This window comes from Heptranchias perlo, chromosome 1 (genome assembly GCF_035084215.1).
Source record: "Heptranchias perlo isolate sHepPer1 chromosome 1, sHepPer1.hap1, whole genome shotgun sequence".
In the NCBI taxonomy this organism is placed as follows: domain Eukaryota; kingdom Metazoa; phylum Chordata; class Chondrichthyes; order Hexanchiformes; family Hexanchidae; genus Heptranchias; species Heptranchias perlo.
This window is the reverse complement of record NC_090325.1, coordinates 65,109,607-65,126,573: the sequence shown is the minus strand read 5'-3', so window position 1 is coordinate 65,126,573 and position 16,967 is coordinate 65,109,607. Positions and strand designations below refer to the sequence as shown.

The 16,967-nt window shown below is 42.3% G+C and overlaps 1 protein-coding gene across 3 annotated transcripts in view; it reads left to right on the top strand.

Annotated features, from left to right (window-relative positions):
- The window catches only part of plpp1a (phospholipid phosphatase 1a), a 93,647-nt gene that overhangs the window by 53,275 nt on the left and 23,405 nt on the right, over nt 1-16,967 (top strand). For all 3 annotated transcript variants that reach the window (XM_067986026.1, XM_067986036.1, XM_067986046.1), the window contains exons 3-4: nt 2,199-2,479; nt 10,611-10,668. In XM_067986026.1, the coding sequence (XP_067842127.1) occupies nt 2,199-2,479; nt 10,611-10,668 (339 nt within the window). The remainder of the gene's footprint in view (nt 1-2,198; nt 2,480-10,610; nt 10,669-16,967) is intronic.

Below are 16,967 nucleotides of genomic sequence, written 5' to 3'. Positions count from 1 at the left end.
GTCAAAGAAGTAGGTTTTAAGGAGCGTCTTAAAGGAGGATAGAGAGGCGGAGAGGTTTAGGAGGGAATTCCAGAGCTTAGGGGCTAGGCAGCTGAGGGCACGGCTGCCAATGGTGGAGTGAGGAAAATTGGGAATGCGCAAGAGGCCAGAATTGAAGGAGCACTGAGACCATGGAGGGTTATAGGGCTGGGGGAGATTACAGAGATAGGGAGGGGCGAGGCCATGGAGGGATTTGAAAACAAGGATGAGAATTTTAAAATCGAGGCGATGCCGGACCGGGAGCCAATGTAGGTCAGCGAGCACAGGGATGATGGGAGAACAGGACTTGGTGCGAGTTAGGATACAGCAGCAGAGTTTTGGATGAGCTCAAGTTTATGGAGGGTGCAAGGTGGGAGACCAGCCAGGAGAGCATTGAATAGTCAAGTCTAGAGGTATCAAAGGCATGGATGAGGGTTTCAGTAGCAGATGAGCTGAGGCAGAAACCATGGACTGCTGCATAGTAAAGGCATCATGAATACTTCCTGGATAATGGCATTTGCTTGCATTTTGATATTTGTTAAGATCAGATGCCACCTGACCATTAACGGATTGATAGTCCTTCCTATTCATGTAGGCCATGGGGTTGATGCGAGGAACCTTGATGTCCACTAGGATGCCATCTACCATGTTCTGGATTCTTGGGCACTGTCCCACCCGGTGAACATTCTTTGCCCAGTCCAATTGAAGACTCATTTCCAAACGGCAACTAATAAAGTGTTCCTGTTATAAACATTATGTCTGTTACTTGCTTGATGCAAGTGTCCACTGCAGACTGGGCAGATTTCGCAGCTGTGCCCTGTGATGGCTTGGAAAGATTTGCTGGCATAGATGCTTAATGCTATGGTAACGGACCTTACCAAAATGGTATAGCTCTGCGGCAGCCTCCCTTGTGAAGCAGAGGTAGCGAAGACAGGTGCTTTCCGTCATACCCAGATAGCATTAGACCGGGTATGTAAACTTAGACCCTTGTTTAATGTAGCCCTGATTTTATCATGGAGTGAGAGACGAGCGTGGGGCCGTGGGGTGAGCGGCAGGCCTCATTATCATAGTCCAGGCCTAACTCCCGTCCGAACCCAGCGGCAATCACCTGAGGCTAGTAGGTGGGAGCAGGGTGAGCGCAGCAGGTTGCCGCAGTTTAGGGGGTGTTGGGGGTAGGAGAGATCCAACGCTTCCTTGTGGGGCTGAGAGGAACACTCTTGCTCCTCCTGACCCACAAAAAAAAAATTCACACTTAACCTTTCCAATCTTCTTCTTGGCCTGCAGCTACTTGGTGCTTGGATGTTCCTGGCGAGGTTGGCATCGAGTGTCCAACACGCCACAGACCTTTAAAATGACGTTAGGGTCTGAATTATGTTGTTAGATTATGACTGAGGTGAGGGCTTCACTCTTCTCCCTCCTCATATGTCCATTTAATATGGGTGAGCCCAAAGCTGAATGCGGAGCTCACCAAAATAACATGATGTTCTGTGTGGGACCTTATTAGCATAATTGTATTATTTTAAACAGGCTCACCCTGGCCAGCAGTGCAACCTTCAGTAGGCCCACAATTTTCTTCACCGCAAAATGCAGCCCACCGTGCGCTAGGCTGTGTTTATTTTACCACCTGCATTTTTGTACATTGAAGCTTCATGCTGCCAATGGAGTCTTGGAAAATCGAACTTATGATGTTAAGCCAAATATCATGAATAATAAATACTACGAATGATTCAGCTACTGCCCCTTTAGCTTCAACAGTATTAGACTGTGATAAATATGTTGATCACGGGTTGTTACATTGACCCAAGGACAGTGGGTTAATATGCTGTATACCAGAGGCTTCTGATGGCTTGCTTCTCGACCAGTGAATGACATTCACTGCTGCAATTACAAGTTACACAGATTGAAAATTGTGGCTTATTAATGTAGGAAAGCTGTACACATGAGCACCACTCATATAGCTTGTCTGATTTTTAGTGAGACAATAGTCAAATTCAAAAATATGATTGACAAGAATTCAAGCAATAGAACCCAATAAAAATGTGATTTCTTTTTTGCTGTGGCTTTTTTTTTGCATGATTAACTTTGTGAACTGTTTGTGGATGGCAACGTACATGTTTTTTGAATTTCTTGTACTCCTTATTTCCTGTGCAGAACTGATACCTGATTTTTCTCTGTTGCAGATGATCATAGGAGAGTTAGCTTCGGTTCATTGGAACCGTTTGTACTCAAACTCCTTTATTAGAAACTCCTATATAGCCACTATGTACAAGGCCATTGGAACGTTTGTGTTTGGGGCTGCTGCGAGCCAGTCTTTGACTGACATTGCCAAGTATTCAATCGGTCGCCTTCGGCCTCACTTTCTGGATGTTTGCAAACCCGATTGGAAGACTATCGACTGCAGTTTGGGGTACATAGACGATTTCACATGTCTGGGTAACAAACGGATGGTCGATGAAGCACGGTGAGTGTGTGAGATTAGCTGAATGTTATATGAATCGTACAACACTCCAATTATAGGACAGAATCTTTTATCTGCCGCTCAAACATCTTGTGTTATACAGAAGGCAAGATTCCAAGCTTCCCCAGTGTGGTTACCGAGATGAGCTGACCTCAGCCGGGGTGGTGGGAGGGGGCCAGGATTGTAGCAAGAAAAATAAATTGTTGGCTGTGACCCCCGCCACCCCCCCCCACCTTGTTATCCCCTCATAGGTGCTTATGGGGCTATTTCATCTACAGGGGTTGTGTGCATTTCTTTGTGTATTAATAACAATGGCCCATAATTTGATGGCAAAATAAAACAAAATTCGCCGTTATTGTGTGTCAAGAACCCAGCAATTTGTGATGAGGAAGAGATACGCTGCGAGTTGTGAATCACCACAAATTGCTGGACAGTTTGGGCCGCTCTGCCGTGGACCTCCCCATGAGTTTCAAGAAATTGTTGGGTTTGCACCATAAATGTGAATTAAACTCGCCACAGAAAGTTAAGGCTACTATTTCATGGCATAAGGACCCTGTTAATTGAGTCATTATTGGTCCTGACATGTCACTCAACCTTGGAGGGCCAGAAATGGAAGAATTGAAACCGTGGAGTCTCGCTCCTGCAGGTAGTAAATTGTTCTGGGAGTTTTTTAAATTTTAAATTTTAAATTTTACATTTTTTTCTTACTTTTCCTTTCTGTCTCTTTTTCCTCTCTCTCTTAATCCAATCTTTCTTTCCCTCTCTTGATTTCTCTTTCTGTATCTAATTCACCTTATTTCCTTCTCTGTCGTTCGCTGCTTTCTCTATCCTTAAATTTCATTGGTTAAGGAGGGTGGAAGATGGGAGCTGGCCTCCCATCTTCCACCCTCCATAAATTTGAGCTCATCTAAAACTCTGCTGCCTGTATCCTAACTCGCCCCAAGTCCCGTTCTCCCATTACCCCTGAGCTCGCTGACCTACATCGGCTCCCATTCCGGGAACACCTCGATTTTAAAATTCTCATCCTTGTTTTCAAATCCCTCCATGGACTCGCCCCTCCCTATCTCTGTAACCTCCTCCAGCCCTGCAACCCTCCGAGAACTCTGTGCTCCTCCAATTCTGGCCTCTTGTGCATCCCCGATTTTAATCGCCCCACCATTGGTGGCCGTGCCTCCAGCTGCCTAGGCTCTAAGCTCTGGAATTCTCTGCCTCTCTACCACTCTCTCCTCCTTTAAGACTCTCCTTAAAACCTACCTCTTTGACCAAGCTTTTGGTCACCTGTCCTAATATCTCCTTATGTGGCTCAGTGTCACATTTTGTTTGATAATAGTTCTGTGAAGCACCTTGGGACATTTTACTACGTTAAAGGCGCTATATAAGTGCAAGTTGTTGTTGTTGTTGTTGTTGTTGATAGGCTATTGGCTCCATTGTTCCCAGATGCCCTGTTGACCGCTGTGCTGTTATCAGCTCACACTTCCATAATTTGTGGCGCAAAAATAATTGGAGCTAAAGGGCGAGGAAAACAATCCAAACACGTGCTCACCATGAGATGTCGTGATCCAGCAAATTCTGGCCCAATATTTGGATTTATATAATGCCTTTCATAACGTCACACAATTAATTACTTCTTAAGGTCAAGTGTTACAAAGACAAATGTTTGAACCTAGAAATTTCTGCTGGGATGTCGGTGGATAAATGCGTATCAATTATTTAAGTAAATGTTTTAACCCATTTAAAATAACTGAGCCAACATTTGCCTTAAAGTAGCAGAGAAATGTCCGCTAATATTGATGACACTGATTTCTAGGCTATATTCATTCTGGGCATTATTAACCTGAGAAGTACTGTACTTTTAAAATTGGACCTGCTTATGACCAACAGCTGGGTCAGTAAAGGAAGGATTGGTCTCTCACCCTGACACACTCTTGCAAACAAAACAGCTCTGCACAGAAGAACTCTCAGCTGCACCATAATGACAACAGCTTTGTGACAGAACCAACCCCATTCTGTTATGTCCAATGATTAAATAGATGCAATTTGAAACTTGTCCCTGATCAATAAATCGAAGAAGGTAACCTTTTTTCTTTAGCACTCCCAGTGTAGGGGTTTGTGCATCAGGAGTTCATCAGTAATTTGATATTGATTCCCTCTTAGCCCAAAAGTAAATGAGTTTAAAAATAATAATCATTTCTTGGCTTTCTTCAAATTGCCCAATTTAGAAATATTTAAAAAAACACATTGTTCCAGATGTCAGTGTCTCAATTTGGAAATGATTGCACCTTTAAAAGAACTTGTGCACCACCCAAAATGTTTGATGGATCACATGGAAAATGTGGATTGTCCCCTTTCCACATATAGTTTTTCATGTGTATCAGGATCCCAAGTTCCAGCCCTCTGCTAACTTTTTCTCCATATACTAATACCCTGGACTCCAGATCCAGTGGGACCAACCATTGTATAATTATCTTAAATTGGTGACCTGCTGACCTCTGTGTCTGAGTTCCCGATATGCGCTCCTGATAGGAAAGCCCAACTCTGGGAGTGCAGCTTCATAAAATAACCCCATTAAAGTCCAGAAAAGCTTATTGCAGTTAGTGCCTGTAGGCTGGTTATAACAGCTGATTGATCAGCTGGTGCAGCATGAATTTATTTGTTGGTGTGATTGCTGGAGTTAATCACATATTGCCTTTAGCGACCACCTCTGTGGCTGGGGGCCCCTGGTTGGCATCAGAAGATGTGAGTTGGCTTGCCTATGTGGTCCCTGGAGAGTTAAACTGCCATACGTTGGCCAATGCACTTGGTACAGTGCTATAGTTAACCTCAGCACCCCTGGGTTAGGAAGGTGAAAATTGCTCAGTTTCCTGTTCCTGATCATTGTCCACAATTCCTGCTGGAAATGTGTATATGCAAACATCGGGTGAGGACAGGATCCAGTTTGGCAGCGGTGATGAGGAATGAGGGATGGCCATTTGGCTGAGGTACCAACAGGTGGCCAGTGCCTGTAGGATTTCCCCCGTTTCCCCCTGAGCTATTACCGTAGGGATCAGGGATTTGATGTCATTAGAATATCTGCTCTCTACAAAGCTTATTTGTTAATACTAATGGAATTAAGGAATTTAACGAGTAGCCAGAGTTAGGAGACGAGCATAATTGGAAGAGCAGTGGATTTCTCTCTACCTAATTTGCTTGGCATTTTCCAGGTTAACGTCTGCTGCAGGGGAGTGTAAACCTAGTTAGATTTCAGTTTGATTAGGTTAGAGTCTGTGCAATGTAAATATCCTCACTCAGCTACTAACATCTGTTTGGATAGCTGTTAGCCATAATTCTCATTTTAAACTCACGGGAAAAAGGCCTGCTAGCCTTCACCCCACCGTTTACAATGAAGTGTATGCAGACATAGAACTAATGTTAGGAATTTTTCCCATGGAAAAGGATTATCAGGTTTAAACTCCATTTTACACTAACAAGAAAGAGCAGATGATGGTAAAAACACTTTCAATCGTATTCCACAGAAAAAGTCTTGTTGGACTAATACTCGGAGCTGTTAATATCAGACAAATTATAGGTGTGACATTTTACATCATGCGCCATTTACCTGAGGAGTCCATTTGTCCTAAAAAGAAAACATGGCTAAAATTGAGCCGTGTCTATCAATGAAAAGGAAAATTGGGTAATGTCTTTAACAGGCGGCCAATCCGCTCCCGTTGAGATTGAATTTTACCCCATTAAGTATTCGCTCTACTAGAACCCATGGTTCTCTACTAACACTGCTAGTGGGCATTCACTATCACTATGAATGCTGGGATAGCCTTACCTCCATAACATTCCCTTGTGAGAGAAAACAAGAGAATAGTTGACAAATTATTCTAATTGTAACAGATGGATCTGAGTGTCAGGCAGCCCTGGGTCTCAAAATATCACGGCCTTGTTGAAAAGTCAGCACTAACCGTTGAGAAACAGTTGCTTGTGACGGGTCTCTTTGTTGCTGTAATAAAGAATATGAATCATTTGACATAAGGAAGAAACCTATTCGATTGCATTTAAACGGTAGTTTTAATTATTTATTCTCCTCCTAAGGAAATATTTTCCCACAAGAAACAGAAAGCTAGGTCCTTTGTTTTTGATAGAAGTCATGATGTAAGAGTTTCAGACATTTGTTACCTGATTTATTGGGCTTTGCCGTTGAAAATAAATAGCAGATGGCTAATGGTGCCTTAATCCCTTAGCTGATATCTATACTCGTTGCAATACGCAAGGCAGACTGCTGCAGCCAGCTACTAAACAGTCTCTGGTTGTGGTTTTATATAGTTCGGCCAGGAAGCTGTGTTCTTATTCAGCAAAGACTTGACAACTCATCCTGTGTCCTTTTGATGAGTTGAAATAAGCTGCATGCTTATGTTCTGAAGTCAAATACTGAGTAGAGTTACACTTTTGTCAACCTTTGCCAAACAGAAGAATCTAAGTTTAGAAAGTAAAGGTTATATTTTCATATAATCTGAACATTGTATTTGATTTGACTGTAGAATCTCCTGATGCAGCTGCAGATGAACAGTAGTTCAGTAGAAATAGAGACTGGCAGACTGGGTGGATAGTTACTTCTTAATCAGCGTTGTGTTGCAATAACTTAAGAAAAAATTATTTGCTTTGGTGCTTTAAAATTTTCTTTATTTTCTCTTATACATCATTGCCAATTCTGCAGTGTAACTGGCCACTGGGAGGTGAATTGCTTTTTCCTTATTCCTTTCCCCTTTGAGAAGGTGCCTGCATAATCCCTGAACAGCTGAAGTTGAGATCAGGAGCTGACTGTATGGGGAGAAGCTGAGCGATTAGTACACATTGTACAGTGTGCTACCACACCAACAGATGCTATAGCAGGGTTGTCTTAGGATGCACATCCAGTTAGATACTGTTCTCATCTTCAGGCAATTTTGTTTCTTTGTAAAACTATCAAGCACTACCATTTCACCCAACCTGACACCAGCACCATTCTTAGTGAGAACCCAATATGAATACCTTACAGTGTAGATGTTATGAATTTGCTCTCCCAGCGCAGAATTAATGGCCAGAAAATCCCATGGGACTTGCTGACCCCTGCACCCAAATTTCCAATTTGTACTCCAGCTGTGCAAAGCTCTGTGCTGGGAGCAAGAATTCATAAAATATATAATTGCAAGAAGAGGCAAAACTACAACTTTCACTCACAGTGCTTGCAGCCACTTTTAATAATATGTAAATGAGGCAGTGGCACGGAAGCAGAACTTTTGATCAGTTTGAGCCAAAGGAAGTGCACCATCCTGATATCTTTTTGCTCTGTTCTGTTCACATTTTAAAAAAATAATTTAAATCCTGATGTGTTTCGGAAATGGATAACTAGACTCCTGCCTATTCGAAAACAGCAGTCTGATTTATAGACTGGTTTGAAAAGATTCAGAATTTTTTTAATGTTCTGTTGTGACAGGAGCAGCTCTTAGCTGGTCTTACATTCACAGCACAACTCCTAGCTAATAAAGGGTGGAAGGATGTGAGAGATTTTGCTAATGTCAGGAAAGGCCAGCGGGGAGACATAAATCCTCTGGCTACAGTCACTGGCACTGACTCTCTGCCAGAAGCATGTCAGAATTCTGTACCGCTAGCACAAGCAGCGTTTATGGTATTACACAGACTCAAAAATGTTGCCCCATAACAAATTTACAGTATTTTAGCAACATACAGATTTTTTGTTTGTGAGAACTTCACTGAAGGAAGAAAATCACTTGTAATGGGTATCACAAGCATTCACTTCAAAGCTGCTTTCAAGTACAGGCAACGATAGGCAAATTAATATGTATATATGGGGGGGGGGTGTGTGTGTGTGTATATACATACATACATACACACATACACTAACCAGCTGACATATCTTTTAACAATCCAGAAAATAACTCAAAGGGCATATGGCAGAGTCTCAGTGAAATAACTCATGGATTATTTAAACAATGGCATCTGTTTTCAGGCTCTAGCAAAGGAACACGGCAACATTTAGCTCCCTTTTCGCTGTAGCTTCCAGTTTTGGACCTCCTGAGGCTTTCTAAACCATAGTTTTTCCACAGTTGGAGCAATGCTGCGAAGCCTCTTCATTGCGCTCATACATACATGGGTGCCTGACTTTTCCCCCCTGTTTTAGGCTAAATTCATTACAGTTATGTGAGTGCTACACACTGTTCCTTATGGCTACAATTATAAAGAAAACTGGAACTATTCAGTTGTTATATAAATTCTAATTTGCATTGTGTGTTAACATTGTGCTGAAATCCCATACCATGTTTTGTAGTCACCCTGTGTTTGATTGTTGTATTTTGGAGAGCTTGATGCATTAAGCTTTAGCAATGAGTAAAAGGAGTAGAACAGTTACTATTTCATCTGCAGGGAACTAGCAAACAAAAAGAGAAGTTCCTGCTTCTTTACCCCGATAATATTTAAAGGCACTGATGCTGTAATCAGTGACCCCTACATGCTAATGATTTATTACTGCTAATACTAGACAACCTTGTTGTTACTTTATTTTTCTTTTGAGAATATTCTGCACGGCACCCTGATCTGTAAAAACTGCCCCATATGTTATATAAATGAAAAATAAGTTACATTCGGGTAATTTTTACCCCCAAGAATAGGTGGGTTGGGGGCGGGTCGGAGGTTAAAATGATAGCTTTTTGGAGCAGGACCGCATCCCGTCTCCAACGCAGCCACTTCCAGGTTTGACCCAGGCGCGTTTGGATGCGTGCACACAACAGACACCCAGAAGTCCCGCCCCCACTTAAAGCCGGCGAGCTGCCTGGCGCGTGGGAAACCTGGAAGCACAAATACTCATCTTCACTTGAGTTGCCATCGCAGGTTGTGACAGACTCATTTTTGGCTTCCGGGTTTCCCACGCGAATGTCTAGGGACGGACTGAGTTCCTGGCTCCCAGCTAAAATCATCATGCCTATTGTCTCATAATGAAGAAAGAGAGAAAACGAGAGAGACTGGGGTTTAAGACTATTAGAAATAAGACCTGTTCTTCACCCAGTATCCTCCACATCACAAATAAGTCAGGTCATCCTGTGTGTGAAACCTGGATTGAGAAAAGGCCTATTAGTTGTTGTACTTGATGCTTCAGTAGACCACATACAATGCACCCTATTGTGAACTCTGTCTCATTTTGTGGACAATATGTATAAATATTCCCTGATCCCCAAAGGTTATCAAGCAGAAACTACAATATCCAGCCATCCCCACGCCTTCACTATTTAGCCATGACCTACTGCCCGCTACTGACAGTGGGTAGATCTTGACTTTGAGCGATAATGTAAAACGGGTGACTTCAATGGAAATAAAAATCGGGGGAGATGTAAAACGGATCGCTATCACCCGTTTTACGCTATCAGACAAAACCAAAATCTAGCCCACTGTCCCCAGCATTGGAGGACTGTTGAATCCTATGGAATAGTTGATCCGTAATTTTAAAAAACGACCAAATTACAGAAACTGTTAATTAACTGTCCCGCCTCTCCATGGCGAAACACTCGGAAACCCTGATATCTGCCGTTGTAAAAAAGGCAGCGAACGTCTACAGCGGGGTGGAGGTTGCATTCCCCGTATTTAATTCTTTAACCTTCCCAACCCGACCCTCCCCCACCCATCCTGGGGGGATTAATATTGAGGCTGATGTGCCAGTTATTGTAATATATTCGAGGTGCTTCAAATGTTGTCAATGGTCATAGAAACTGTATGGAACTTGTTCTGAAAAAATGGTGGTTGATAATGACCGGATTGGATCAGCTGAGCAACAGCGACTTTTAAAGTGGTTGAAATGTTTTTGTAGGCTTAGGGCAATGTGGTAACATCTATAAATATAACCTCTTTAATGAAGACAAAAAAGGAGTTAAAGAAATGTCATCAACTCTTGTGATAGGCAGTTTAAAAATAACACAAGTTTTAACCTGAAAGTTTTTCAAACTATCATTTAAAATTCTCAATGTAAATTTTCAAATGTTGATAGATGCATCTCACAGCAGTAACTGGTTTTACAATCTGAAAGGGTTGTCTGGATGAATTAGTTTTGTTCCTGGCACGTTGTGTGGGGATGGTAATGACATTGTATTCTTTATCCCTCTAGGCTCTCCTTTTTCTCTGGCCATTCATCCTTCTCCATGTACTGCATGATGTTCCTCGCAGTAAGTATTTTGGCATTTTGATTGGCATGAACACCTATTCCTAGTGCAAGGCACAGCACATTGACCGACTATTTGCCTCAGCAGCAGTAGCCTTCAATCCGTTTGAGTGAGAGTTAGGATGATTATTTTGCAGATTGATTCGGCTCCAAGCAGCTGAATGTAAGTGTAGGGGAGGGTTTTGTTTGCAACTGTGATAAAACTGAAGAGTGGAGAAAAGGAAGAGTCGAAAATCACTAATAGTGATTGGTATCTGTCATTAAATGAGGGATGTCTGATTAATTGAGCTGGAGGTCTGCTTAATTGAGCATATTTTTGTAATCTTTTGTCACATTTTAAGTTGTCCAAGCTTTGAATCGCACACTGTAGACACAGGGAAACTTCTTACAAGATCCACAAACTGTGCAGGAAGAGGTGGACAACTCTCAGTGAGCAGCAGTGGAATTTTAAACCTTTTTAATTCACCACAAGGTGGGTGGCCTCCATTTTGGGACCATTTTCTTCCCTGCATTTCTCAAGCTCAGTTTTGGATCTCTGGTTAGATGAACAACATTTACAGTGATTTCTGGTCCATTCTCTTTCTGCTTCTATGTCTGTGAATTGTTCAGTGGCATCTTGGTAATCTTGTACCATTACATCAAAATGTAAAGTGCTAGTAACTGTTTTTTAGTGTAGTTGTTGGATCTGCGAAAGGTGATTTCTCTTCCACAACTCAAAAGGAAGTGAAAGAGAAAGTTAGTGACACATTGGACTTTGCACCAAAACTGTTATCACTTGATATTCTACTGAACACAGCAGCTGCATTGGACCAATTGTAATGAAAGAAAATAATTTTGTGATAAAATAACACTGATATTAGACAATGTACTTCTTATTTCATTTTTATGTTCACTCGATGGCATGTATTATGTTGTAAAGGTTTGAGTTTGTGCCTTTTTTATTGATGAAGCAAGGTGAAAGGTTTTAGCTCACATTGTAGAACACCACTCAGAATGAAATTAGCGAAAGAGAAGACCATATAAATCAGGAAATAGTGATTAGCCAACACCGAGTTTAGGTTTTAAAATCCTGAAGATTGTAGGAGGAGAGCAAGAGAAGGAAGGAATTACACAGTTTTAAGATCCTTGGAAAGAATGAGTTAGAGCAGGAGACTACGGTGAGTCTTCATTTCAGCACAGTGGGGACATAAGGGGAGAAATAACATGTAGGATGGTGGCCACCCACCTTGTACAATGATAGCTCGGAAGGAATAAGTTCTGAGGAACACTGTCCAAAGTAGTTTTGATAAAATAAAATAAACAGATAAGAAAATTTGTAACAAAGAGAGAGGTTGGAGCTTAGAGGTGAGGGAGGGATTGTCCATCAGACAACAAATATTTTTTCTTGTATTCTGTCAGGGGGTATGAGAGTTGATAGAAGAGCTTCCCAAATATGGGAACAGTGTTGAAGTGATTTGGAGCAATTTGAGCTTTAAAGCGAGTTCAGAATTGTTGAGGGGAAAAGGAATTTTTGCCAAAAGACAAAACCGAGCTTCTTCAAGGCAGATTTAGCATTGGAGGAAATGTATGAGTTCCATTAGAGAGACATGAAGAAACAATGTCAACATTACAGCTTTTCATACTGTTTGACTCCATGACTGCCGCCATGCTGTTTGGCTACCTGTTCAGCTTTGATGAGCTACATGCCTTTCCTGATCAACATCAGCAAGGAAATTTGCCTTCTAGATCCCGCTAGAACTTTGCACTTGAGAGACCAATTTCACACACATTGCCACTCACTCAAGCTGCACCTGATGGTGCACAACCTCAGTGTCCTGTCCAGACTTCAACTGAGTATCAAAGCCCATATTTGGTCCTTTACCAGGATCATGGACTACCACCTCCATAACATTGCCTACGTATATGACAACCGAACAGCCCTCAATGACATTAAAACCATGATCCACGCTTTCACATTGCAGTGCCTGATATCTCTAAAGCCCTGCTCAGCAGTCTTCCAACCTCTACCCTACAAAAACTCCATCTAATCCATAATTCTGCTGCTCATCATATCCTGCATTAATTCCCGCATATAAATCACCCCAGCCCTGGCTAACCTCCACTGGCTCCCCGTTCTACAGTGCATTGACTTTAAAATCCTCGTTCTTGTTTACAAATCTCATCATGGTTTTGCTGCACCGTATCTCTGCAATTGTCTTTATTCGCATGTTCCAACACAACACCTCCATTCCACTGATTATTACAACATTTATATAGCGCCTTTTATGTAGTAAGGCGCTTCACAGGAGTGTAATCAGACAAAATTTGACACCCAGCCACATAAGGTGATACTAGGACAGGTCAAAGTGGTAGGTTTTAAGGAGCGTCTTAAAAGAAGAGAGAGAGACGTAGGCGTTTAGGGAGGGAATTCCAGAGCTTAGGGCCTAGGCAGCTGAAGGCACGGCCACCAATGGTGGGATGATGAAAATCGGGGATGCGCAAGAGGCCAGAATTGGAAGAGCGCAGAGATCTCGGAGAAGGTTCATGCTCGTCCATCATTTTGCATCCACCTTCATTGTAGAGCATACAAATAACATACCAGAAATAATCGTAAATGTTTTAAGTTCCTCCCTCCCTTTCACCTCTTGATTCACAATCACCGGGGAAAGAGTTTTGAAAAAATTATTAGAACAAAAAGCTGACAAGTCCCCAGGTCCTGACGGACTTCATCCTAGGGTTTTAAAAGAAGTGGCTGCAGAGATAGTAGATGCATTGGTATTAATTTTCCAAACTTCCGTAGATTCTGGAAGGGTCTCATCAGATTGGAAAATAGCGAATGTAACTCCTCTATTCAAGGAAGGAGGGAGACAGAAAGCAGGAAACTACAGGCCAGTTAGCTTAACATCTGTCATAAGGAAAATACTAGAATCTATTATTAAGGAGGTTATAGCAGGGCACTTAGAAAATCTCAATGCAATCAGGCAGAGTCAACACGGCTTTGTGAAAGGGAAATCGTGTTTGACTAATTTATTAGAGTTCTTTGAGGAAGTAACAAGCAACGTGGATAAAGGGGATCCTGTGTACTTGGATTTCCAGAAGGCTTTTGACAAGGTGCCAATACACAAAATAAGAGCTCATGGTGTAGGGGGTAACATATTAACATGGATAAAGGATTGGTTAGCTAACAGGAAACAGAGAGTAGGCATAAATGGGTCATTTTCAGGTTGGCAAGATGTAACGAGTGGAGTGCCACAGGGATCAGTGCTTGGGCCTCAACTATTTACAATCTATATCAATGACTTGGATGAAGGGACCAAATGTATGGTTGCTAAATTTGCTGATGATACAAAGGTAGGTAGGAAAGTAAGTTGTGAAGAGGACATAAGGAGTCTGCAAAGGGATATAGATAGGTTAAGTGAGTGGGCAAAAATTTGGCAGATGGAGTATAATGTGGGAAAATGTGAACTTGTCCACTTTGGCAGGAGGAATAGAAAAGCAGTATATTATTTAAATGGACAGAGATTGCAGAACTCTGAGGTACAGAGGGATCTGGGTGTCCGAGTACATGAATCACAAAAAGTTAGTATGCAGGTACAGCAAGTGATTTAGGAAGGCAAATGAAATGTTGTCATTTATTGCAAGGGGAATGGAATTTAAAGTAGAGATGTTTTGCTACAGTTGTACAGGGCATTGGTGAGACCATATCGAGAAAACTGTGCAGTTTTGGTCTTTTTTAAGAAAGGACATAATTGCTTTGGAGGCGGTTCAGAGAAGGTTCATTCGACTGATTCCTGGAATGAGGGGGTTATCTTATGAGGAAAGGTGGGACAAGTTGGGCCTGTGTACACTGGAGTTTAGAAGAATGAGAGCTGATCTTATTGAAACATATAAGATCCTGAGGGGACTAGAAGGGGTAGATGGTGAGGGGATGTTTCCTTTTGTGGGAGAGGCTAAAACTAGGGGCCACAGTTTAAAAATAAAGGGTCTCCCGTTTAAGACTGAGATGAGGAGAATTTTTTTTCTTTGAGGGTCGTGAGTCTGTGGAACTTCCTTCCCCAGAGTGGTGGAGGCAGGGTCATTGAATATTTTTAAGGCCGAGTTAGATAGATTCCTGATTAACAAGGGAGTCAAAGGTTATTGTAGGTAGACGGGAAAGTAGGGTTGAGGTCACAATCAGATTGGCCATGATCTTATCAAATGGCAGAGCAGGCTCGAGGGGTTGAATGGCCTACTCCTCCTTAATTCATATGTTCGTATGTATGTTCCTTCAGATCGCATACACTCAGTGCTCAACACCTCCAGTCCTCTTGAAATGAAATGGCTGAATCACTGCATCTTGACTGACTTGACTGTCTTTCAAGCAGGCAAAAAAAAATCATGTTTTCTTCAGGGCTGGCGAAGGTTACAGAGATAATTTATTGTCCAATTAGTGTTCTTCCACTCCACCATGAGTTGCAGTCTTCCCGTACCATACCTTTGTACTCAGGAACTCTCTTACTAAAGTCCTTCACTTTGCCATCTTCCTTTCCACTTTCAAAAGCCTTCTCAAAACCAACTTCTTTCACCAGACTTTCAATCATCTCCCTTAACTTCTCTAACTTCTGCTCAGTGTCCTCCAAGCTCTTGTAATGTGCCTTGGGACGTTTGAAAGGGATAGTAGAAGCATAAGTTGTTTGAAGAATTGAAGAAAACATGATTTCCTTTGCCTGCTTGAACGGCGATTCAGCCATTTCATTTCAAGAGGACTAGAGATGTTGAGTACCGAGTGTATGTAATCTGAAGGAATATAATGAATGTGGAGTGCTGTCATCGCCAAGGACTAGGTGACGGCAGATGATGAGTGAAGGAGATCACTGATACGAAGAAGCAAAGGGAGAGGAGAATAGAGTTTAGAATGAAATAAACAACAATGCTATTATAACTTGTAACTTTGGTATCTAATAATATTAGGGGAGATTTTCTGTACTGGAGGTTCAGGAGACTGTCCTGCTGGAGTGCACAAACATCATTACTGGGCACAAAAATATGCTAATTAAGACGGGGCTTCTCTTTCCCCACATTTTCCAACCACTACATCTCACTGCTCAGTTGTATAAAATGTGCGCTCTCCCAAAATGCCATCTTGGTTTTCACAACTTATTTTCTTGAAGCTATATGTCCCTTGACGTTGTAAGTGCCAGTGTTTTTTTTTTTGGCCTTTTTGGTTTGGTTTTTGCTTTTACTTAAGTGCATTTTTTGGATCACTTCAGTTTACTGCTAATTTTTTTTCTTAAACACTAACTTTTCGGGCTAGTTGCTCTCAATGGAAAACAGGCCCTGCTGCATAGGTGAGCATTCCTTTAAAAGCAAGGAGCTAGAGGATGAGGTGGAATTCTACAGCTTGAGCAGACACAGTGTTGCCTGCATTGGAAGGGTGCTGTGCAAGCTCACTCCTATCGAAAGAGGATGTCATTTGAGACTATGTGGAACTTAGGTTTTGTGAACACTGAGGGTTCAGCTGTAAAGGAAGTGGTAGAAATAACAGTCAGTTGAGAACCATGTAAGTTTACAGTACAGAAGGAAGCCATTTGGCCTATCATGTCTGCTCCGGCTCTTTGCTGGACCAATCCAAAAGTAATTCCATAACTGAAAACTGTGCAATCAACAAACATCCGCACTTCTGACCTTATGATGGAGGGCAGGTCATTGATGAAGCAGCTGAAGATGGTTGGGCCGAGGACACTGCCCTGAGGAACTCCTGCAGCAATGCTGAATGGTGGTTCAGAACTCAGTCACTTATGCTGACATGAAATGGCCTCAAATTTGTGGAGTGATCTTACAATTTTTAAAAAATACCAATTTATGTTTTTGTGTGCAAGACATTTTAGTTTTACAGTGTCTGACCTCACAAAATGCGAGTGACTCACCTCCTGACTCCCCAAAGCCTTTCCACCATCGACAAGGCACAAGTCTGGAGTGTGATGAAATACTCTCCACTTGCTTGGATGAGTGCAGCTCCAACAACACTCAAGAAGCTCGACACCAGCCAGGACAAAGCAGCCCGCTTGATTGGCACCCCATCCACCACCCTAAACATTCACTCCCTTCATCACCGGCGCACCGTGGCTGCAGTGTGTACCATCCACAGGATGCACTGCAGCAACTCGCCAAGGCTTCTTTGACAGCACCTCCCAAACCCGCGACCTCTACCACCTAGAAGGACAAGGGCTGCAGGCACATGGGTACAACACCACCTGCACATTCCCCTCCAAGTCACACACCATCCCGACTTGGAAATATATCGCCGTTCCTTCATTGTCGCTGGATCAAAATCCTGGAACTCCC